The 25,097-nt window shown below is 50.9% G+C and overlaps 1 protein-coding gene across 1 annotated transcript; it reads right to left on the bottom strand.

Annotated features, from left to right (window-relative positions):
- Window positions 1–943: 943 nt before the first annotated feature.
- Window positions 944–23,489, bottom strand: HEATR3 (HEAT repeat containing 3). Its single transcript, XM_081106875.1, has 15 exons — window positions 23,216–23,489; window positions 22,952–23,124; window positions 21,757–21,844; window positions 20,160–20,272; window positions 17,953–18,062; window positions 16,505–16,645; window positions 14,851–15,128; window positions 11,128–11,218; window positions 10,876–11,036; window positions 10,554–10,636; window positions 9,401–9,537; window positions 9,060–9,148; window positions 6,500–6,643; window positions 5,526–5,702; window positions 944–1,618 (listed from the first exon to the last, which is right to left on the bottom strand). Exons 1-15 carry the CDS (start codon window positions 23,351–23,353, stop codon window positions 1,496–1,498), a joined length of 2,046 nt encoding a protein of 681 aa, XP_080963001.1. The 5' UTR covers window positions 23,354–23,489; the 3' UTR covers window positions 944–1,495.
- Between the last annotated feature and the right edge of the window lie 1,608 nt (window positions 23,490–25,097).

Below are 25,097 nucleotides of genomic sequence, written 5' to 3'. Positions count from 1 at the left end.
GGTATCACTCAGACTTAATGTGATTGCAATCAGCAGTTCCTTTACTCAAAAAGAATTTGTCCTTTTCAGGGCCAGGCATACATTGCTGAAAACATTAAAATTTTAGGGCAACTGTGTTCTCATAAATAGGATTCCCACATGAAGCCAGAGGCTAAAAATACATTGAAGCAAATACTGGAAACCACTTGCTTGTAATTTCCTCACTTGGCATAGAAAAAAACAGCTCGAGTTAATTCCGCTCATGAAAATGAGGAATTGTTCAATTAAGCGGGCCCAAACAGTTTCAGTTAAGGATATAAATTTCTCTAATAGGGCAAAATTTGAGAATCTTCTACAAGACACGAGTTTCCTTTTGGTTAAGTAGTAAAATGAAGGTATACTGTTAACTCAAAAGAAGGGACAAGAGTAAAAGAACATGTTAGACCTTGAAATTCTCAGTGGGTGTTACCAAGGGAAGCAGTAAGCAGGCCTCGGGGTGAGAGCGGAAAGGGGAACCTCCTTCGAGCCCAGCCGGCGTGGCTCAGCGGTTGAGTGTTGACCTATGACCCAGGAGGTCACGGTTCTTCTTCCTTTTAAAAGTTGTTTTGGATATTTCAAGTACTTTCCCCTCCACATAATTTTAGAGCCAGCTTGTCAATTTCTATAGAAAACCCTGCTAGGATTTTGATCGGGATTGCCTCGAATCTATAGATGGAGTTGGGAAGAAATACCATCTTCCCATCCATGAACATGGTATACTTCTCCCTTCATTCAGGTTTACTCTCTCTCAACAATGTTTTGTAGTTAGCGATGTCTCAAGGACACTGAGAGTCATGCTGGAGGTCCCTGCTTAAGTCTGGTTTTTAATACCCCACACATATTCACAGCAATGCCCATTAGCAAGCAAATGCCCAGAAACAGGACTATCTGGTATTTTTTGAAAAGATTTTGTAAGACACAAAGCTTTTGATTAAAAAGTTATTTATTAAAAATATTTTCCTCCAATTCTGATGACATATCAAATTAAACAAGGTTACAAAGCAATAATTGATCTGATCTGTTTATATAGAGGGTGATAATGACCTCATTAGCTCTTTCGTACATTCTACTAAATAGTGGAATACAAATTCAATTCATTCACTTCACAAAAGGTAAACATAATTGATATACTTCATACCAAAAGTCTTTCATAAAGCTTGTCTTCAAATTTGTTAAAAATTCAGCTAGTATAAAAGGATACTGACTACAGTCAAGTTTCTGTGCTGCTCACAGAGCACCACGAGGCCCCTCCCAGCTCCCAGCCTTCCCGGGTCCCATGTCCGGAGACTGAGGCGGAGAGAGCATGGGAAACGCCACCCCAATCCCAGAGTTCAAGGAAGGAAGGGTTTCTGACAGGCTTCGAAGTTCTGAGAACTTCAACACACAGAATACAGACACTGAATAACGGAAATGCACACGCACCAGGGAACCTGTAGAGTTGAACACTTTGGGACGAGAACTGCTCTCTTTCAACAGGTCAAGCAGTCAGTCTCTTCTCAACAGTCTCTTGATAAGCGATGAACCTCCTCAAGTTCGTCTTCACGTTATTGAGAACGCACAGCTGATCTGGACTGTATTTGCCTTTCCCTTCTTTTCGGATCTGCCAAAAGAAAACCATATACGAATTGGTGTCAATTACTAATTCCTTCACATCAAGAAAGCATTTTGTTTTGGGTGTATTTATTTTCAGAACGAGCCAGCTGCTGGAATTGGTGAAACATTTTCATTTTTAAAAAAACTTTTATTGTTGAGATTACAGATGTCTCTCTTCTTTTCCCCCCCATTGGCCTCCCCCATCCACCCAGTTCTCACCCCGCTCCAGACCTTCAATCCTATTGTCTGTGTCCATAGGTCATGCATATATGCATATAAGATCTTTGTATAATACCTTCCCGCTCCCCACCCCCTTCCGTCTGAGAATCGTCAGTCTTCCATTTTCATGCCTCTGATTCTATTTTATTCACCGGTTTATTCTGATCATTAGATTTCTTATTCGTTTATTTTGATTTTTAGATTCAATTGTTGATAGGTATTTGTTGGCATTTTGTTGTTCTTTTTTCCCCCTTTTTCTTTTTGTTCTTCTTCCTCTTCTTAAATACCCTTCAACATTTCATATAATACTGGTTTGGTGGTGATGGACTTTCACTTTTTCTTGTCTGTGAAGCTCTTTATCTGAACTTCAATTCTAAATGATAGCTTTGCTGGGTAATCTTGGTTGTAGGTACTTGCTATTCATCACTTTTAATATTTCTTGCCACTCCCTTCTGGCCTGCATAGTTGCTGTTGAGAAATCAGCTGATAGTCATTCCTTTGTAGGTAACTAACTGCTTTTCTCTGGCTGCTTTTAAGATTCTCTCTTTGTCTTTTGCTCTTGGCATTTTAATTATGATGTGTCTTGGTGTGGGCCTCTTTGAGTTCCTCTTGTTTGGGACTCTCTGTGCTTCCTGGACTTGTAAGTCTATTTCTTTCACCAGGCAGGGGAAGTTTTCTCTTTATTTCTTCAAATAGGTTTTCAATATCTTGCTCTCTCTCTTTTTCTGGCACCCCCATAACGTGAATGTCAGTACACTTGAAATTGTCCCAGAGGCTCCTTACACTATCTTCATATTTTTGGATTCTTTTTTTCCTTTTTGCTCTTCTGGTTGGGTGTTTTTGCTTCCTCATATTTCAAATCATTGATTTGATTTTCAGAATCCTCTACTCTATTTTTGAATCCCTGTACATTATTCTTGATTTCAGTCAGTGTAGGCTTAATTTCTGACTAGTCCTTTTCCATTTTTTTGGAGGTTTCTAGAAGATTCTTGAGTAATTTTATAACCATGGTTTTGAACTCTATATCCGGTAGCTTGCTTTCTTCCATTTCTTTCACTTGTAACATGTTTCTTTGTCTCCACATTTTGGCTGCTTCCTGTGTTTATTTCTATGTATTGGGTAGAGCTGCTACATCTCCTTGAGTTGGTAGAGTGGCCTTGTTTATTATGTATTCTATAGGGCCCAGTGGGTCAGCCCCCGTCATCAGAGCTGGGAGCTCTAGGTGCACCCCTTTGTGGGCTGTGAGCACTGTTTTGTTGTAATTGAGACTTGATGGCTGTTGGTGTCACTGGGAGGAATTGACCTCCAGAACAATTGGCTGTGAAGACCAGCTGCAACCACAGTGGGGGAGCTGCTGTGCAGGAGGCACCTCTATGGAGCAGGACTTGCTTCAGTGGGGCTTTGGTGCTGAGTCTGCCCCTTGAGTGTGTCACTTATGGATGTGAAGAATTGTAATCTGGTTTGGTCTCACACTGACCACTGGGTACACTGGCTCTTGGGTCTCCAGAGAGGGGCAGTCAGCACTGCCTGGGGCCACCCAGCAGAAGCTACGAGAGATCTTCCAATTCTTCCTCTTTGTATTGGGTTTGGCAGTGCCCAGATGAGGCCCAGCTGTGAAGCAAGGCAGGCTGGTACTGGTGCCGGGTCTTGGGCCTTTTATTGATAGTTTTGGGGCTTCCTGACCCAGCTGTAGCTTGGGTGGGGTTGTAAATTAGGTAGGACCAGGTCTTAGGGAATCACCAGGACAGATCAAACAGAAATGGCTGCCAGTCAGCACTGTGACCAGGGAGATCCCAGCATAGGAACAATGATCCCTGTGAGCACCTCCGACTGGGAGAAAGCCACCCCCCCGAGTTCCTGCCCTGATGCCAGACAATCCAGTTCCTCCCTGTGTGTGTCTGTGTCCCCAGAGCCTCGCCCTGGTGCTGAGCTCAGAGGGAAGCGGGCTTTGTAGCTCAGCTCGTGGCGCCACCTCTGAAGAGGAACAGCTGGGTCTCTGGCAGCCTGTGTGTTACCAAGCCCCGGGCCCCGGTTTTTACAGCCGGAGTTCTTCCTGCCTGTAGGGACTTCTTTTCCCAGCTCTGGGAGCCTGGGCTGGGGGTCTGGTGTGGGGCTGGGACCCCTTGCTCCTCCGGGGGCCTCCGCAGAGATGATCCTCCTCCAGATTAAAAAAGCAGCCCACGTGGGTGTCAGACCAGCCTGTTCTGCGCCTCCACACCTCCTACCAGTCTCTGCTTTCTTCTTTACCCCTAGTTGTAGGACTTCCATTCAGCCAGCTTTCCCGCGGTTCTGGATGGTGGTTGTTGGGTATTTTAGTTGTAATTTTGATGTGGTTGTGGGAGGTGATGAATACAGGCATTTACCTACGCCGCCATCTTATTGTCAAGCCGCCGGAGTCAACATTTTCACTTTCAAAGTAAATGGAGTAACAGTACATGAGCCATAAAAATAAATTAAGATCATGCACCTTTAATTTAATTAAATTTATTGCAATGACATTAACATTATATAAAAACAAACCGCTGTTAATGTTCCTAAACCAACACCCACTACAGATGTGACCATGGCAGAGGATGGGCACAGCCTGGGTTTATAGTTTCTTTTCTTCTGGAAAAGAAACGTTTTGTTTTTTAGTTGATTTCAGAGAGGAATGGAGAGGGAGAGATAGAAATATCAATGATGAGAGAGAATCATGTCACCTGCCTCTTGCATGCCCCCTACTGGGGATTGAGCCCGCACCCTGGGCATGTGCCCGGCCAGAATCAAATGGTGACCTCCTGGTTTATGGGGTCAATGCTCAACCACTGAGCCACACCGGCTGGGTGAAAACTACTTTATGTCTTAAAATTTTTTCAGGAAATTTAAATTTGTAGCCATACAATCATATCCACCTAAAACTTATCGCAGAGTTCTCTCCATGAGGCCTGAAATTCTATTTTAAAAGCTTCTTAGATCAAAGAAATACATATTGGAAAACAACAAAAAGCAGAATAACTTTCCATCAAAACCTCTATTCTCCCCACCAAGACTTAAGGGGGAATATTGAATTTAAAATATAAATACGAAAAACACAAATATTTTTGTTTTAAAAAACGACATAATTTAAAAATTAAGATTTAGGTAAGAAGGGAATGGTAAATTTAGACGCATGTGGTTCAAGCTGTTTTAAAATTCTTGGTGTCACTCCACCTGCCCCCAAAAGAGGTTTGGAAAATTATTTTTTGACTCAAAGTTAGCTTTGATGCTTCAGATGAAAGAATAAATAAAACAGCGAATGGAAGTGGCGCCATTCCCCTACAGAGACCGGTTGCGAGTCTGTCTTTTTCTTAGCGCACCAAAGGGAAGTATCCATGACAATGAAATCAACTGTATGCACTGCAGGACACACAATCAGGGTGAAGATGTGAAGCTCTGAGGGCCCCAGACCACAGCGCACCCACAGGAGGACATGACTGTGACATCACTGAGCTCACAGAAAGGAGAACATCAGCCGCCATTTGGCTCAAGTCCCAGCGGCTGCACGTTCTGGGTAACTGAGCAGGGACTCAGCCCACAGCACTCAGCCCTGGGCCCCAGTGCTCTAGGCAGCAGGGAGGCGGCTGGGAGGGGTCGCACCGCCCCTTCCCCCAGGAGCCCCTTCCCCCGGGAGCCCCTTCCCCCAGGATGCTGAGGCGTTAGTAGCATTTCTCTCGTACCTTCATCTTGAAGACTGGCTGGAATTCCTTCAGGGCAGATAACAAACGGATCTGCACCGAGGCCCTCTCAGCTTCGCTGCCGTCAGCGAACACATCGAAGAGGGCGTCCAGCGCCTCTCCCACCACCACCAGCGACGGGTCCTTGGTGGCCACCTCCAGCAGGAAGCACCCGATGGTCTGCGGCCGACAGAACGCACCCGTCACCCGGCGCTCAGGGCCGTTCCTGAGCACTGCTTCACGGTGACAGCGGTTTATGCACAAGGTTTTACATAAAACGCCAGGGGCAAAGGAGAGCTTTTAAAAGACTTAACACATATTTATAAATACACCAAGTAAAATATAAGATAAATGAAACATAGTAGAGCTTATATTACTAAATAAGATGAAATAAGGCCCACAAATGACATAGGAAAGATCGACTTAGAAAATTATTACGTTTTCCTTGTCTCCCTCAAAAAGGCTTTCCCCACGGTATAAAAATGCATAGAAATAGTCTCTGCAACAAAAACCCTGCTTTTTAAAGTGTAAGACAAACACTCACAGGCAATGAAAGAAACTGAACACAACAGTCTCAGGGGGCTCTGCTGTGCTGACCTCTGACACCCACCTCCCCACAGCCCGCCCACCGCAGCCTCCCCCCCCCCCCCCCCGCCGCCCCGAGGGCGCACCTGGTAAACAGGTGGGAGGGGACAGGCTGAGCGCCACACTGGCTCCACTGTCAGCAGCAGGGTGACCTCGGGACAGGCTGCTCACTGCTCGGGCCTGTTTTCCATCTGAATGTGCGTGTCTAGGAACCCTTCAGGCGGCGTTTCTACTTCACACCCCGCACCACAGGGTGCGTTTCACTAATACTCTCCAGGAAGCAGCTCCTTAACGTGATCTCGTCTCATGATGTCCAGCAAGGTTTTGAAGCCCCACACCCCACACCCCACCTCTAATCACTGAGCATTTGAGGTCGGAAGCCACTGTGTTACCTTGAGAGTTTCAAGTGCACCATCTTCTTTGGCAAGGACGCTGCCTGTGATTCCCAAAATGCTCACCACGTTCACTCTCACCCCGACGCTGCCGCTCTGGATGCCGGCTCTGCACAGCGTCATCAGCTGGTCGGGGGTCATGCACTGTCGAAGGAGAAGACGAGCATTTAAGGTGAAGCTCAGCCCACTCCCACAGCACGCGTGACACGCCGAGGGCATCTCCACAGGCTGCCTGTCCTGAGGACAGCAGCTCTCAGCAAAGATGATGCTACACTTTCTGGTCACTCCCAGAACCGCTGGTCGTGGAGCCAGGGGAGGCCTGCGTCTGGCACTGGCGCCGTCCAGCCTGCAACGCCGCGCACCTGTGGAAGGGCTTGCGCTCCCACTAGTCCGTCTAAAGGCGTCCGTTCAGGTGCACACAGGCTAAGGAGATTCCAACTGCTTTTCATATTATTTGAAAACGTAACAGGATCACGTAGCTTTAATAAAAACTGGCTGAACCTATGCGCACTCCGAGAGGGGTTATGGCGATGGCGAAGGACTGTGGAACCATTAGCTGACACAGCACTCTGCCGTGCAGGGATACTTCCGGTGTGAGCTAATCTGCACACATGAGGACAGGGGAGAGTGCGACGTCCTGCTGCCTGGGAGAAGCAGCACAGTGTGGGCACCCAGGGCTCGGGACCGGGACCTGACGCCCTGGGTTCGAATCCCAGCCCCACTCCTTCCTCCTGGCGATCCAGCCCAGGTCCTTAGACCTCGGAACCCTCGTCTCCCGTCAGCAACTGGGGGCGATGATCGTCACAGAGCTGCTAGGAGGGTTAAACAGTGCGCGCACAGCACTCACTAAATGTGGGCTGTCACTCTGTCGAAGAGACCGAGCTGCTCTAAACCACCGAATTCATCTCTGAACGAGAAGCCCGTCGGATGGGAAAAGCTCCACTAACTCTGGCGCTTTCAGAGCGGGCCGGCCGGTGGGGAGAAGGCGTGTGGCATCATGGCCGTCTGACTCCCAGTGGAAGTGCCTCGTGTGGGAGAGCCACTGGGCGGCAGGACAGCTGTGTCCAGGCCGGAGCTGTCCCTCAGCAAGTCCAGCCCTCGGTGTCCTCTGCTAATAAAGCCCTCGGGAGCCAGGCTCCTGCAGCTCCATGCCCAACACGCCGCCAGCCCGAGAACGGACAACCTTAACCCAGAGGGACACTTTCTCAGTCACTGAGCCTGAGCTTGAGCAGTTCCTCTTAAGCATTCGGCTGGCCCCGCCAATGGCCGCCTGGCACCATGGCACATCAGTGAAATGCCAGAGGCTCCTGCAAGCCCTGCAGGGAGGGCTCGCTGACCCTCCCAACAGCCACGCGGCAGGCCGGGCATTCTTCCCATTCCCATGTCACAGAATCAAAAAGTTACGTTCTTGAAAAAAAGTTTCCGATGTACAAAGAAATGTTTGAAGAGTACGTATGAAGCCAGCAGCACGCACTACGTTTAACATTCCCAGTCAACTCTGGGGCCAGGGGCAGCGTGGCATGTGTGGGATGTCCTGGGGGCCCCGCCATGGAGTCCAGGAGGAAGACCCGGCCGCTGGGGAGGAGGTCCAGGCCTTGGGAAGCCGGGGCCCTGGGACAGTGAGGTCACCCGGGGTGGTGACGGGACTAGTGAAGAGGAACGGAGCCCAGCAGAGCCCTCAAGGCCCGAGGAGCAGCCGGGGGTGGCAGAGGACCGACCAGACAGGGAGCGTGCTCTCACCACCCATCACTGATAACCAAGTTCATTTGTGAGCCTGGGGTAACGGTACTGTGGTTACAATTTTAAAAAGTTCATTTACGGGTGAAATAACCGGCTAAGACCCGGTGACGGTGACGATGCGTGGGGGTTCCTTACGCTATTATCTTATGACCACACACTACCATCTCTGCTTTTGGGAAAGTCTGACAATTTCCTGGATAAAAAGTTAAATGTTTCAGGGAAAAGGCGCCTCGCATGGAGGTGAGGTGGTTGGCTGTGCAGGGTCAGGAGGGCGTGCTTGGAAACGTCTGTAATAAAATGCTGTTAAGGAGACAAACGAGGAGCAGAGAAAATCTTTACTCACCGTCAAGAAGCTGCACCAATGAGCCAAAACCGGTTTGGCTCAGCGGATAGACTGTTGGCCTGCGGACTGAAAGGTCCCAGGTTCGATTCCGGTCAAGGGCATGTACCTGGGTTGCGGGCATATCCCCAGTAGGAGATGTGCAGGAGGCGGCTGATCGATGTTTCTCTCTCATCGATGTTTCTAACTCTCTATCTCTCTCCCTTCCTCTCTGTAAAAAATCAATAAAATATATTTTTTTTAAAAAATAATAAAAAAAAAAAAAAAAGAAGCTGCACCAATGAGAAAGCCTGCGGCCGCGGTGGGAGGAGGGGCCGCGGTGGGAGGGGAAAGGCTTTAGTCTCACGTTAGGCGCCTCTGCTCTCCTCGTACTGTACAAGGGCCACGTGACGGAAACGCCCTTCACCAGCAGTGAGGGCATCACTTTGCCTCCATAACCAGGCTCCTGGCGGGCTGCACAGAACAGCGGCCACATCTCACCTGAGAAATGTTGTTGGCGGCCATTGTCTGCAGAAGGGCCCTCAAGGCGCTGCTGATGGCTTCCAGGAAGTCCACGTGCTTGGCAAAGTCTGAAACAGGGTGAGGCGTGAGTGCCTTTCTCCGAGGCAAGCGGCTCTGTGCAAAGGGGACAGACCCAGACCGAGCGTGGGAAGCGGCACACGTGCCATCGTCGCAGACACGCTGTGCGGTGGAAGCGAGCTCCTGGCAAAGCCCTGCCAGACCGCAGCGACTGAAAGGACCGTGACAGGGCCTGTCCCCGGTCCTGCCCCTCCCAAGTCCCGCTCCGCCCGAGCGGGGCCCACAGCAGCCCGGCGACTGACCTGGCTGAGAAAAGAGCAGGGTGGACAGGTGCTGCGCCAGGGCCTGCAGGGCCGGCGCCCCGCCCAGGTGCTCCACCTCCAGCAGGGACACGAGACTCTGGAGACACACGAGGGCTCGCCATTGCACGGTGTTCATCCTGCGGCGGGAGCGGAGAATGTCATCTGCTTCTCTACGGGGTTCCCCACGGAACCCAGGCCCCCTGCCACCCTGCGCTCCGGCAGTCAGCACAGACTCCATCACACCGCCCGAGCCTCCAGGCCCCGAGGCACAGCCACTTCCGGGGCATCAGGCACTGGCTTTAGAAAACTCTGGCCACGGCAGCAGCTTTCAAATCACCTGTAGCTGGGAAGTGTGCCCTCCCTCCGGGAAAGCCCTTCAATGCACGTCCAGTTTAACTGTTTCAAGCCAACGACCGTGCACCCAGGTGAGAAATGCACGCGGCTGGCACCCCACAGCCCCCTGTGCCTTCCCTGCCACACCCCGCCGCTCCAACCGCTGAAGGTCACCACGCCCGACATGGATGGGAAACAGTTCCTTGCTTTCTTCACAGGTTCACCACTCATGCACGCATCCCTAACACACAGCCTGGCGCCACCTGCTTTTGAACTTTGTAAAAACAGAATCAGCCCAGCTCAGTGGTTGAGAATTGACCTATGAACCAGGAGGTCACAGTTTGATCCCTGGTCAGGGCACATGCCCAGGTTGCAGCTCAATCCCCTGCAGGGGGTGCAGGAGGCAGCTGATCCATGATTCTCTCTCACCATTGTTTCTCTCTCTCTCTCCCGCTCCCTTTCTCTCTGAAGTCAATAAAAATATATTTAAAGAAGCACCTGAAGCAGTGCGTATATTCCTTTGTGCCTCCCTTTCTGGCTCGATGCTGTTTCATCCCGTGGGGACAAGTCCTAGCTCGGATTCTGCTTACTGCTGCCTGCATCCTACTGCCTGACGATGCCAAACGCATGGACCCATCCTGCCGCCGATGGACGCCCCCTGCTGTGCACACGCTCGGGTCTCAGTGCCCTAAGCACACGCCTCTCAGGGCACACACCCGGGAACAGAACTCGGGAACCGGGGGGGCGGCAGCTCCGGCTGAGTGGTCCCCCTTTCATAGCACAGCGACGGCAAACGGCTTTGAAACAGACAAGGTCTTACTTTCTAACCAGAGGTTTCCACGTGGGGTTCCGGGAACACACGTCCACGGCAGCGCTGCTGGGAAAGGCACTTTTCTCAAACACCTGGACTTGAAAAGGCAGGAAAGCGAAGTTGAACAGTGGACTCCTTACACAGGCCCCTGACAGAGCCGGCGCGGCAGCTACGTGAGACGGCGGGCGGCTGAGGCTCCTCAGCCCACGTCCAGGCCTGCATTCGGCTTCGTCCCCGGTGACCCAGTGTGAGCTCACTCCCCTGCACACAGAGCGAGCAGCCTCCCAGGCCTTCCCCGCGCCCACGGCGAGCCCGGACCGGGAGCCAGTACCTTCCTGGGGATGTGGAAGTTGGTGAGGGCGGCGTGCGTCTCGTGCGAGAGGCAGAGGGGAGACAGCAGCTGCCCCCCGCCCTCGCCCAGGGAACTCTCCATGAACGCCTCGCTCTCGTCACTGCTGGAAAGCTCTTCCTCCCACTCATCGTCCGAGGGATCTGTGGAGAGTGCAGAGCACGCGGGGCTGGGGTTGGTGAGCTGTGGAGCCCAGGGGAGCAGGGCCGCCCGGGAGCAGGGCCGGGGACGAACCTTCGCTGCAGCACACGTTGACGATGATCTCCAGTGCGGTCTGCTGTGCTGTCAGCAGTGCCGTGGCCTCTCTCAGCTCCTCGTTAGTGGGCTAGGAAAACCAACACCAGCTCTCAGAGTCGGGGAAAGCATGTTCTTTTCATAATATGTTTTCATTGATTTCACAGAGGAAGGGAGAGGGGGAGAGAGAAATATCCATGATGAGAGAGAATCATGGACCGGCAGCCTCCTGCATGCTCCCCACTGGGGATCAAGCCTGCAACCTGGGCATGTGCCCTGATCGGGAATCAAACTGTGACCTCCTGGTTCATAGGTCGACGCTCAATCCGCTAGCTGGAGAGACGGAGAAATACTCAGCCCCATGAACTGAATTCACCCTGAAACTTAGCCGGATATATTAAGTAGCTGAGCACTAAGATGAAACAGAGCATTCATTTCAGACGCCAGGCACTGACACACGACAAACCCGCTCTCAGATGCCTGGATGTCCCCTCAGGAAAGACTGCACCCATGAGAACTCCCAGCAGCCCTTCACGCCCGCAGAGCTTGCTGAGGACCAGAAGGCTGCTTCCTGGCTGCCCTGAAGATGCAGCTGGCATTCCTTTAACACTGAAGAGAGAGGGGGCACCCCCTCCCCCGGGAATAAATTAACACAACCTTGTCAATTACCATCCTTAAGAGGGGCTGGAGAGACTTACACAACCTTAATTTACAAATCACCTATGGAAAGTGAAATAGCTACACTGACATTCCAAACCCGTGCATAAGCTAAAAATCATGTAAACTCTACTGTCTGAATGACGGATGCATTATAATTTATTACGCATTTCACTAGTGTGGAATAGTTCAGATTACTTGGGATATCTTATTTGTCAGATTTATGGGTCAGAGCTTAAAAACTAGAGACCTGCCCGGCCGGTGTGGCTCAGTGGTTGAGTGTTGACCTATGAACCAGGAGGTTGCTGGTTTGATTCCCAGTCAGGGCCATGCAGGAGGCAGCCAATGGAAATTTCTCTCTCATCAATGTTTCTCTCTCTCCATCCCTCTCCCTTCTTACTAAAAATCAATAAAAACATTTCTTAAAAATCAAGCAAACAAAATAACTAGAGACTGCAACATAGTCCCGATTTCCTTCTAGAAGGTATACACTCCCTTTGTTATCCTCAAGCCGCTTCCTGTGCAACAATGTAACTGTAATTTCGAAACAAGCTCTTGAAAAATAAAGGCAAATGGCTAACTGAAGAGATGTAGCTCATTTAATATTTGTATTCCTTTTATTGCTGGCAAGAATGAACGTAAAAATTATTCCTCTTTGCTGTGGGTATGGTATTCAACCAAACCAAATGTATATACGAGACAGGCTGTTGCAGGCTCTTACCCACTTCAAAAGGCACGCAGATCTGGCTTAGACGCATCTGAGTTAGCTTTTGCCTTTTCATGCAATTCTCCTGCTCGGAACAGTTCCCCGCTGCTCACTGCTATCCAAGTGACAGGAGGCACCAATCTAGCAGAAATGTTATGATAGCAGAGATCGGCTTCATAACACTGGGCAGTGGAGGGGAGCGTGGGCAGGGACATCGACGAGAACAGACTGCGGTTTGATGGCCGACAGCTGTGGACGTGGGGGAGCGAGGACCCTGGTCTGTGACCGCAGCTTCTTGGGTGAAATGCTGCGATTACAGGGTCTGATTCTAAAGGACTCCCGCAGTGAGGAGGACCGGAGCTAACGGACTATATGTCTGTATTCCCGGCACCTACCAGCATGATGGCTGGCAGCCGACGGGCACCTAAACGCTGGCTGGCCGACTGGCATGTTAATCACCCAGTCGACTCAGTTATGTCAATAGACTTTAAAAAGCAAGCTTCTGTTATAAGAAAACACTGCATTTTATAAGCAGCAAAATTCTATTTTTAAAGAGTACTTAGGGGAGTAAATCTCTAAATACCAGTTAAGTATCCATACTTTTTGTTGCTGTTAATCCTCACATGAGGATATTTTTTCCATTGCTTTTCAGAGAGAGAGGAAGAGGGGAAGAGATAAACACATTGATGTGAGAGAGGCAAGACACCTCGACTGGTTGCCTCCCGCACGCGCCCCGACTGAACCCGCAACCCAGGTATATGTCCTTGATTGGAACTGAACCTGAGTGCCTGCAGTCCGCGGGTAGATGCCCTAACCACAGAGGCAAATGCTCAAGGCGACACGCTATGACTTGCAAGAAACTCAAGGGCAGTGTTCACCCCACACCTGACACAATGCTGTGCACCTAACAGCTATTCATGGGGCTAGAAAAGTAGCTCTAACTACATTTTCCTTTTAAACACCACCAGTTCATGTTTAAGAGACTGTGTGAACACAAACAAGTAGTATGCTGACAGATGTCTTTTCAGGCACATTAATTCTTACTGGGCACAGCCTCACAAAACTCTAAGGCGTTCCCGTAGATCAGCCTCAGTTTCAGGTCGTTTGACACGAAGGAGGACCGGCTGGTCTGAAGCGGTACAGTGTGGGGACGTTCGTGCCTTCTTCCAGCTCAGGCCTCCTCCCCCCGGGATGGCGCCAGCGGCCTCCTGCGCCTCCGGCCTCCAGGGCCTCACAGTGCCGTCTGCTCTCACCAGCCTCTAAGGCGGCCCAGGTGCCTGTCCAGAGTGCTGACAGCCTCTTCCATCCTCTGCCTCCTCTACACAAACTGCTCCCGGGGAGGCCTGCGCCCAGCCCTTGCGGTCCCAACACAGGCATGACAGTAAGTCACTACCGCGCGCCTCTCCTCCCACGATGGAGGCGGTCCCTGAAGACAGGAAGTGCGTCTTAATCATCTTCCCTTGGTCAGCACCTGGCCCGAGCCTGGCACCCGGCAGGGCACAGACGTGCACCTGAATGAGCAGGCTCCGCTCCTCCATCCTCCTGACCACCCGCTCTCCTCCTTGGGAGTGTTCTCTCTGCTGACCAGCGCGGCTGAAAAGTTCCCCGCACCCTCACGCCAATGTCACACCCACTGGCACGAGCGGGCACCATCACCCAATCAGCAAACCCACCAGCCATCGCTCGTCTTCCCCGTCGCCCAGCCTCTTCCGTGCAGCAGCAGTGGGCACAGGGCCATCTGGCCGGCTGCCTGGTGAGGCTCAGCACTAACACAACAGAGACGAGGCCTGGCCAGCGGAGCTCAGGGGCTGAGCATCGACCTGTGAACCAAGGGGTCAAGAATGGATTCCCGGTCAGGGCACATGTCCAGATTGCGGGCTCGGTCCCCAGTGGGAGGTGTGCAGCAGGCAGCCGATCTATGAGTCTCTCTCATCATTGATGTTCCTATCTCTCTCTCTCTTCATTCCTCGCTGAAATCAATAAAAATGTATTTAATAAGTAAATAAAATAAAAGGGACAAAGATGCCCTGGGTTGGACAATCCAAGCAGAGTGACAATTCCTCTGCTGGGTAAGTCGGGAGACGGCGTGTAAAGGCACTGAGCAGACAGCAGCCGGGAAGATGACCATGTGTTTCTAACGTGTTGTAACAGTTCGCTCTGTCCCGTCTTTGAAATCTTCTGTATGTAAACGTTTCATTCTAAACAGGCTTTTTCCCCTGTAGGAGGAGGAAGACAGCACTGATTTTCACTGAAATCCACTTTCTAGTTAACTCTGCTCTCACACTGTCCGACAAAACGTAGGGTAGCTGTTGAAAGAAAACCTCCGTGTGACCCCGTTTGGACGCACAGACCTGACTTACCGGAAGTAAATCCGAAATGAAAGTTTTCCTCCTGACCCTTCTCTTGGGAGGAGTTTCCTCCATCTCGTCGTCTTCGGTCAAGCCCGCACCGCTCGCGCTCTCCAGCATCTCCTCGGTCTCCGCGGCGGTTCTCAGCCTCTGCGTCTCCGCCTCCTTCATCTGAATGACCACTGCGCCCGCGTCCATTTCCAAAACTTCGGATAAGATCTTGAGGATGGCGCTTATGATTTCTGCTTGACTCTTGGACGGAATAATGTCCTTTAGATTCCACACTGTGCCTGGGAGAAAATGAGTGCAAGGACAAAGGACTCGCCTTCGAAATCTGATAAATACGGTTTCCACAAGACTGGTTCTCTAAGCTCAGCTGTAATTTCAAAAAATCTTGATCCCAGTGCCTTTGTTTGGTTTCTAGTACATGTCAGCGAGCTGTGCACAGAGGAGCTCCTGTTACTACAGCCCCTCGCCACCTCTCCCCTCCTTGGCTCACAGGCCCTCCTCTGATACACCGCCTCGCAACAGGCCAGGAGCACCGATCGAGTTTCTTTGAAAATGATAAATTCAGTTGCTTCTTTCTTTCATCTTAACCTGAGCTGCTCTCTGAGGCAACTTCTTATATTCCAAGAGTGGAATGCAATGTATTAAAAATTCCAAGGTCTCGCGAACGGACCAATCATGCAGCACGTTCTTATCAAAACAGAACGAGAGCTACCATTAAGTAGTTAGGCCAATGGTTTAAAGAGTGACTGTTAAAAATACTTCCTGGGCCCTGACTGGTTTGGCTCAGTGGATAGAGCATCGGCCTACGGACTCAAGGGTCCCGGGTTCGATTCTGGTCAAGGGCATGTACCTTTGTTGCGGGCACATACCCAGTAAGGAGTGTGCAGGAGGCAGCTGATTGATGTTCCTCTCTCATCGATGTTTCTAACTCTCTATCTCTCTCCCTTCCTCTCTGTAAAAAATCAATAAAATATATTTAAAAAAAAAATACTTCCTGGGTACATACCCAAAAGAACTGAAAGCAGGGACTCAAGCAGGCATTTGCACCCCCGTACTCACTGCAGCATGATTCAACAGCCAGAGGTTGGAAGCCACCAGGTGTCCATCCACAGATGAATGGAAAAACCAAATGTGGTACATACAGCCTGGCCTGTGTGGCTCAGTGGCTGAGCATGGACCTATGAACTAGGAGGTCATGGTTTGATACCTGGTCAGGGGCACATGCCCAGGTTGCAGGCTGGATCCCCAGTGGGGGCCATGCAGGAGGCAGCCAATCAATGACTCTCTCTCATCACTGATGTTTCTCTCTCCCACTCCCTTCCTCACTGAAATCAATAATATATATATATATAGTGAGTGGTCACGTCTTAGATGCCCACAGCCCATTTCTGATCTTCCTAGTTAGTAAGGGACCCTGAGAGCAGCATTTCTCCATCAGACAACAGTATTCTGTTACATGGAAAACAAGTCAACTCTAGGAGGCTTCCCAACTATGCACACCGCTTGAATTCAGGGTCTCCACTTCAATATTAAAAATTTCCGAGTGAAGAACAGACATAGTAAGCACAGAAGGCCCGGATTGGTGAAATCAAGGAGTTTCAGCCTCCCGTCTCTACAAGTTACTGAGAAGCACCTGTCACAGCCGGCTAAACATTACCTGCCACCAGTGTCTTCAACAGGGTGTACGCCATGGAACTGACAGGAGCCCGCATGGCGGATTCCAGCACGGGCAGCGCGGAGGCACTGAGCGACTTCAGTAGCTCTGGGTTATCTTCCGTTACCGTCTGCAAACAATAGGCTAGGAAGACAAGAATGAAATGCTCAGAAACAATGAATTCTGCGAGGGTAGCTCACACCAAAATAGCTCCATTTAACTCCTCCCCTGAATTCAAACAAGACAAATAAATCTGTGACAAGGCTAAAGACACAAAAATAGAAGTGAGGTTTTTCTTTTAAAAGCAATGAACTAACTTTCCTGAAACTCTTACTGTAATAAAACCCACCCTCTGAGATTAAAAGTCACCTGCCAATTTCCTTGTTCCACTGTTTATGAAACTCCACATTTACTCAGTCTCCCCCTTGCCAAAGAGTCCATTTTAAGAAAAAGATTTTTAAATTTCCGCAGTAGTATTTGCGCCGCCCCCCCCCCCCCCGGCTTTTTTTCTTTTTTTTTCTTTTTCTTTTCTGTGCTCTTAAAAGTACCCATTAGAGCCAAGAGAAACAGCATTAAGGAGAATGTGCTTCGTCCTTGCCAGGAGAATGCATAGTTAAATAAAGGATGCCTGCCAGGATTATGGGCAGAAAAGGGATGCTTTTCATCAATTATTTCTCCGCTCTACTCCAAGTTCTCCGGTTTCGGCTCCTACTTCACCAATGGCTCTCTAACCCCGTGGGCAGGAGGAGGGAGGCGGGCAGCTTTGCCATCCCAAGGAAGGGAAGCAGGCCTGCGAGAAATTTCAATCATTTGTTTTCCTCTCTCAAAAAAAGGCCCAGATTTACCAGTTTTATGCCAAAGGTAGGAGACAGCAGCCCGGCTGGTGTGGCTCAGTGATTGAGCGCCGGCCCATGAACCAAGAGGCCACCGGTTCGATCTCGGTCAGGGCACATGCCTGGGTTGTGGGCTCAATCCCCAGTAGGGGGTGTGCCAGAGGCAGCTGATCGATGATGCTTCTCTCTCATTGATGTTTCTATCTTTCTAGCCTATCCCTCTCCCCTCCTCTCTCTAAAAATCAATAAAAACATGTTTACAAAAGAAGGAGGAGACAGTGGTGCAAGGCATTTAAATAGGTCCAGAATCCAATGGCCTTTGGCTGCGAGGCCTGGTAGCTGTGGGCCACTGTTTCTCCGCGAATGGCAGCCAGGAGCTCAGGAAGGGAGAGGCTTCTATGAATGGTAACAGCAGAAGCCTCACAGGCTCAATTAACTGCTTCCCTCCCGTTCCGAGTGAAGAGCAGGAAAACTGTGTAAGTACTGACCACAGATTTTAAAAGATTCAGAACAGAGCTCAGCTATGCATTTGCACACGAGAAACATGCTACATCTGAATAAACATTTTCAAACAAGGCCGGCCACACGTAAGTAGATCATCACTGTTTCTTCCCTTACCTGCTGAAATGGCCAGGTCGACGTTGGTGGGAAACCTGCTTAAGTACTTTAATACCATCTCCAAGCACCCTTCTTTGTTGAATACAGACACTGCTCTGTTACTGCATTCACTAAATTGAAGGGGGGGAAAAGTGTTACTATTCACATTTTCACATTAAGAAATCAACCACAGGAATTCATGAAAAAGTCAGTCAGGTTTTATAACAGAACCAGAGTTGGAGTCAAACACCCGCCATTTTATGAAGAAACCACTGCCCACTGTCCTCTCTGGACAGGAACGCAGCGGTGTCTGCGTCTATTTCTCCACCCAGTGGGCTCTTCCGCCCGTCTCTCTGCCCGACCCCCGTCTGCTCACAGGCGGGCAGAGCTGGAAGAGCCTGAGAAACCACTTCCTTCCAGAGGAGGCCCAGGCCCCAGAGGTGCGTGACCTGCCCAAGGACCACACCTTCTGTGCGTGGTGGCTCCTAGGGCCGGCCCACTGCGCTTCCCACCGCGCCGCAGTGACAGTAAGTGAAAGGCCTCTATGCTTCTCCCCAAAGGCACGCAATTTTAAGAAAGTAGGATTAAATTTTAGCCATTCTTTCTAGACTCTGATAATTTCAACAAGCAGAATTTAGTCTGTAATGGAGATCCTGCTATAATATTTTTAAAAACCGTACTGTTAATAAAAAAATCAGAATTAATGTTATCACTGCTATTATCATATGTACTAAATACAGGGTAAACAGAGCTAACTGTAATAATGACAGCCATGCTTCCAGAGAAAATATTGCCCCATACATACCACATACCCATATCACATACTAATAGCTGACTACAGCACTAAATCCAGTCCTACGAACTGAAACATGAACTGTTCCTGTCTTCCTCTCTCTCTAGTTACTGCACTCCAAGAACCTGCCCTCAAGAAGCCCACAGCCAAGTCAGTACAGCCAGGAGGGTAAACACACATGCACTGAGACAGTAAAAGTACACATGTATGAAAGTATATTTACAATATAAACTATAAGCAAACATGTCAGTGGCATGACACAGAGAGGCTCACAGGCATCAGGAGAGAGCTCACTGAGATTACACTTTCAGGCTCTTCCCGGAGAACTTTCTAGAGAATCTCCAAGTTCAACAGTTTCTATAGGTTGAAGTTACGTGGCCCGGTGTTGTGGCCCAATGGCCGGTGTTGTTGACCCTATGAGTCAGGAGGTCAGGGTTTGATTCCCAGTCAGTCGGGGCACAGGCCTGGGTTGCAGGCTCGAGCTCCAGTGTGGGGCGTGCAGGAGGCAGCCGATCAGTGATTCCCTCTCACCACTGATGTTTCTCTCTCCCTCTCCCTTCATCTCTGAAACCAATAAAAACATTTAATACATAAATAAAGTCATGTGGTGCGCTGCTGCCCGCTCCGATGCCGTCTCCTCCCGTCGGTTCTCCCAAGCTGCCGGGGGAGCACGTGCACTAGTTCCCCATGACTCTCCTCACGTCGGCTCCCCGTGCTGCCGGGGGAGCGCGTGCACTTGTTTCCCATGAACCAGAGGCAATTGGGGCTGCCGTGTCGGCAGCTTTCAGATCTGACTGAGTCTTGTCTTCTTACTAAGAAGTACCCGTGCTTTTGGCCAGAAGTTATAACTGCTGCTGACTAAACAGAAGGAGCTCTGGCAGCGTCTTGCTAAAATGGAGAACATAAAGTGGGGGAGAAAAAAGGAGATCCAGGTTGTGTTTCTAGCCATTTCCACTCCTAAGAGCAGGTGCACCCAGGCCGCGGCTGCGGCAGTCCTGGAATGGAGCGGGGAGGGGGAGCTCCTCCCAGGCACCTGCTTCCCTGTCGCACGGCCACGCAGGGTGGGGGCGTCAGGCACCACCGAGCTGTGTGGTCCCTGTCTCGGTCCAGATGCCAGACCACAGCAGCGACTGCGCGGGCCTCTGGCTTTAGGACAGCTGCCACTGCAGGTACCCGCCGGTGGGGGAAGGGTGTGCGGCGCGTGCCAGTGGCCAAGGCTCCCGTGTTTTGGTCAGCAGTAAGGACTGGGGAGAAGCGCGGAGAAGCAGGAGAAGATGCAGTGATGAGGGACCAAGCCGGGAGGGAGGACTCAGCACCTGACCTGACCGAGCACCCAGGGCCAGCGTCCGGGTTACAGGCGCACAGCGGAGAGCAGAGCGCCCCCGGGGCTGAGCCGCGCTGTTGGGGGGGGTGGGGGGCGGGCTGAGCGCCTCACCAGATGTTCCACAGCACATTCACGGCCTCGTTGGCTATGTTCTCAACAGAATGTCTGTGCGGCTCCTTCTCTTCCCGGGCAGGCATCTCGTTGGAATCCAGTCCCGCGCTACACTGTAACCAAACATCAAAAGTAGCACCTGGTTCAAAAGAACAATGAAACCAAACGGCTAATGACAGCGAACAATCACAAAATCTAAACATCAGAAATCACAGTGGTTCACAAGCCTGCTCCCCTTTGGCAAGAGGAACAAGGAGTCTCGGGTTCGATTCCCAGTCAAGGGCACGAACTTGGGCTGCAGGATCCTTGCCCCCATCGGGGTGCATGTGGGAAGCACCCAACTGATGTGTCTTTCTCACATCGATGTTTCTCTCTCTCCCCGCCTCCCTACCACTCCTCCACTCTCTGTGGAAATTAATGGAAAAAATATCCTCAGGTGAGGATTAACAAAACAAACAAGACAAAACAATAAAAATGTAAAATCAATACGAAGTATTCAATCTAATGTGATAAAGACAGTAAACAAGGCAAAGAAAACCAACACACGGTAAGGTCTGACATCCACGCAGTGCCTTCTAAATGCAAGGCACCAGTCTACGCACCTCACATACACGGAGTCACTCAGCCCGCACCACAAGCCCGTGAAGTAGAGGAACCACTGTCCAGTCTTCCACTACCGGCGGGAAACTGAGGTTCTGAGAGCTGCTGGGGGGGTAGTGTGGTGTGTGGTGCAGCTGGGACTCAGACCCAGGCATCCTGGCTCCAGAGCAGGTGCAGGGGACCACCCTGTGTACTGCGCCTCAAGCAGCATCCACGGCGTCCCCTAAAGCAGGGCCTCTCGCCTCGGCACGGCCGGCGTTTTAGACCCGACGAGTCTCTACTGTGGGGCTGACATGTGCACTGGAGGAGGTCTGGCAGCATCCTCGGTCACCGCCTGCCAGGAGCAGCCCCTCCCCCAAGCTGTGACCATCAAAGACGGCTCCTGTGGGGCAAATCACTCCTGGTGGGGCCACTGCTTTACAAAGGAACAGGCTGGTGCCTCTCATAGAACTGGATGACCCTGGAGAGCACCGAGTGAAAATCACCCCTCAGGACAGCACCGTGGACCAGAGGCACGCCAGCGAGAGAGCGCCTTGATCCCGGAGCTCGTATCACGCAAAAAAAGTTGGCACGGTATTAAATCTGGGAACTTAATGTCATCTTTCAGGCAAAACAACAAAAACCAGATATTTTACAGATGCCAAGTGGACAGCTGTGAGGGTTTAACAATATATAAACGAGCACCCCGTGCGTAAAGAAGGAATGCTAATTATTCTGTTGTATGAAGTTTAAAGTCTAAAGGAGTCTGTCTATAGTTTTGGGAAGGTCTTTTCCAACTATTATATAAATAAAGGTAGTGGGGACAAACTAGAGACTGCTATCAACGATGATGAGAGATCAGTGTTTCCAGGAAAAGAAATAAAATTCCCATAGGATGTTTTGAGGGAAGACAACATCACACCCAAGTACTAAAACAAAAACATACAAAAAACCCTGAGTTTGCATACTCAACGCTCCATCTGACAACTGCCCCCAGGATTCTGTAGAAGCTGCATACCTCCCGGAGCAGGGCGACCAGCGGCGTCATGATGTCCTTCGTCACCATGTCATCGCAAACCTCAAAGCCTCCACAAGCACTGAGATTCCTACACGAGTTTAAGACACGTGTTACTTTCAGAGCACATCACAAAGCACCATGAAGCCCTCCAACGTATTTCCATTTCTAACCATTAAGGTTTCCCAGACGAAATTGCTTATTATTTTGATAAGATGTTGCAGAACCAATCCCTGGATTCCCACCTGTTCTGACTACTGTCGTACACGATGCAAACAAAGGACTTAGTCATGCAACAAGTCCGTCTGAGAAGCGCGGAGGTGCGCGCCTACAGGGATGGGAGGGGGAAAGACTTTTCCTATATAATGTGAATAAGTCACAGCCTAATCTTACGTGAAGGGACCCTGTCTTGGAACCTACTGAGAAGGACATCCCTGAGGCACCCCTGACCTGCGAAGCCAATGAATGAAACACAATAAATAGAGGCAGAGCTATAAGGACTACAAACACCAACATCTACTCTTGCCCCCTCTCCAGTCCATTGGCTGCACAGCCGCCAGAGTGCCTTTTTGAAAAGGTAATTTGGATCATGTCACTCCTGCTCAGAACGAATAGGTCCTTTGGTCCCGCACCCCCAAGCTCTTGTCCATCTCTCCAGCCTCCTCTCCCATAACACCGCGCCCCTACCCGACGCAGCCACACCAACCTCCATTCTTTACCCGTGACAAGGCCTCTGCTGCCTCCCTTCTCTGCTGCTCCTCCCCGGCCCCGGCCCGTTCCTGGCAGCTGTCACCTAGAGGGCCTCCACTTTAAAGTAACGTCTCACCCCCAACTCATCCTCCTCTGGGTTTTCTCCAGAGCGCGTCTCACTCTGGCGGCGGGGATCTCGACTGTCTCGCCCCATGTGCTGCCTGATCACAGTCCCCTACACCCAGAAACCCTGGCACATTTGTACTGGGAGCCTTTCCTGACTCTCAGGACGCTCTGGAGGGTTCCTGGAGAGGGGACAATGCGCGCTAGGCCCTGAGGGAGGACGCTGGGCAGCCGGGAGCCTCTGGGGTCTGAGTTCAAATCCTCCCTCTGCAAATGGAGCCTCTGGGGTCTGAGTTCAAATCCTCCCTCTGCAAATCCTCCAGCTACCCAAGACAGCTGCGCCGCCCGGCCCCGAAGCCCCGCCCCGGCCGCCCGCCCCGCTCACCTGAGCGCGCCGGCCGCCGTCTCCCTCACCGCCAGGCTGGGGTCGAGCAGCAGCGGCCCGAGGCGGCGCACGGCGTCCCGGCGCGCCAGGTCCGGGAGCACCGGCCGCTGCTGCACCAGCCGCGCCAGCCCGGCGCACGCGCACTCGCGGACCTCGGCGCTCGGGTGCTGGAGCTGCGGAAGGGAGCGGGGTCAGAAGAGAGCCGCAGCCCGCGCCCCTCGCCCGCCCCGCTCCGCCCCTCGGGCCCGCGAGCCCGGGTCCCACCTTTTCCAGCAGCTCCGCCGCCGGCCCGTCGTCCTCCTCCAGCTCGGTCCCGTTCTCCGCCGCTGCCAACTCGGCCTGACAGTCGCCGGTAGGGGAGAACTGAGGTCTCTTGAAGCGCTTCGTCCTGCTCTTGCCCATGGCGGCGTGCAGACCGAGAGGGGGCGGCAACGGCGAGGCGGGGGCGGCTGCCCGGCTGGTGGCAGGGCCTGGCCGAGGAGGCGGTTCGCGCGGCGGCTCACCTGGGCGGGCGGACAGCCGGGGCCCACATGGAAAGCACTGCGCAGGCGCGCGTCGCGGCGCGAGGGAGGAGGGGCTGCGCGAGGAGCGCGCATGCGTAGAGGAGGTGGGCGGGGCCGGGCCTGGCTGAGGGGCGGAGTCCCGTGGGATTTCCTGGGAAGGAGGCTGGATTTGAATGGTAATACGGGATGCACCTCCCACCAGCTGGTGCGGTTTATTGCAACTGAACCCCGCCAAATTATCAAATTTAATTTCCATAATAATCAAATGGGATTAAGGATACCTAACTAGCAAGGTTATTGTGAGGCTTAAATGAAATTATGTAAAGCACCTGACACCAAGCCTAAGGTACAGGAGGTGCTCAAAAAGAATGAACCACGATTTAGTGTCCCTGGTGCCTAGCACAACTCCTGACTTAGACAAATCCCACCTAATATTTCAGAATGGACTCCTTTAAGAAGTTCCTTCATCTTCCTGCCTCAGTTTCCTCATCAGTGAAATGGAGACATCAATAAAATATACCTAATGCAGTTGTCATAGGATTGTTAGTGTTAAAGGTGCCAAGAACAGAGACTGGCTCATAAGCACTACATTAGAGGCAAATGTCCTTTCTCTTGCACTTAATCCACTATTCAGAAGTTTGCTTAGTTCAAAATACAGACTGAATTCCCTCATGGTGATTTCAACTGAGATACTGACATTGGGTAAGGTTGTAACAGTGGGGTCTTTTTTTTTTTTTCACTTTTAGGATTTAACAGATTTACTAAGCAGTGACTTTGTAGCCAAGTGCTTTACATGAATTAACATGTTTAATACTCTATATAAACTGGGGAGACTGACCAACCCTACACAGGGCTGGGCACAAGCAGGTTTACAGTCATTTGTATGGAAAATAATACAATAAATAATAATACAAGAAAAACTGTGTTTTGCGTGCTCACAACTGCAAACTTCCTTTTGCCCCACCCTACATTTTATCTACGCAGGAGAAATGAGGAAAGTTGCAAGGAGCAGATCTGAGATTCAAATCCAGCCTGGCTAGCCTGTGTTCCTAACCATAACATTGTAACAGCTCATGAATTAAGTCCAACACACACGCACACACTCACACATCCTTTCAAGCTGAGTCCAGAGACGTGGGTTCTGGTGCTGCCTCTGTCTTTACGAAGTTATTGGGATCTAAAGTCACTTTGAAAACCTGAGGCTGTCTGCCCCGCCTGTGAAATCAGAGGACTGGCCTCCACTAATACCCACCTGGTAGTGTGGAAGCAGGTACGAGGGTGAGGGCAGTGGTGAGGAGAAACTAACTTGGCAACAACTCTTGGGCCTATTTCAACCAGAGCCAAGGTTTGCTTGGAAAACGAATTTTTCTGTTAGAAGTAAAAGTGTGAAAAACCTTTTACAAAAGTTTCTTTCTTGGAGACTCCAAAGAGGCTGGTGCCAGGAAGCCTGGGAAATCCTCTCCAAATGCATGCAAAGTGTGTGCATGAACACAGCCTATCTTTCTAGGGGAGAAGTTGCACGGCTTTAATCAAAATACTCCAAGTAGCTGATAACTCCAGAAAGATCTAAGGACCTAACAAGTTCCTCTTTTTAATCGTTACTGCTGAAAGTATTACAGATATCCCCTTTTCTCCCCACTGAC

Source organism: Myotis nattereri (assembly GCF_964212035.1).
Source record: "Myotis nattereri genome assembly, chromosome: 15".
NCBI classification, from domain to species: domain Eukaryota; kingdom Metazoa; phylum Chordata; class Mammalia; order Chiroptera; family Vespertilionidae; genus Myotis; species Myotis nattereri.
The sequence above is the reverse complement of the archived record's forward strand: the minus strand, read 5'-3'. Positions and strand labels throughout refer to the sequence as shown.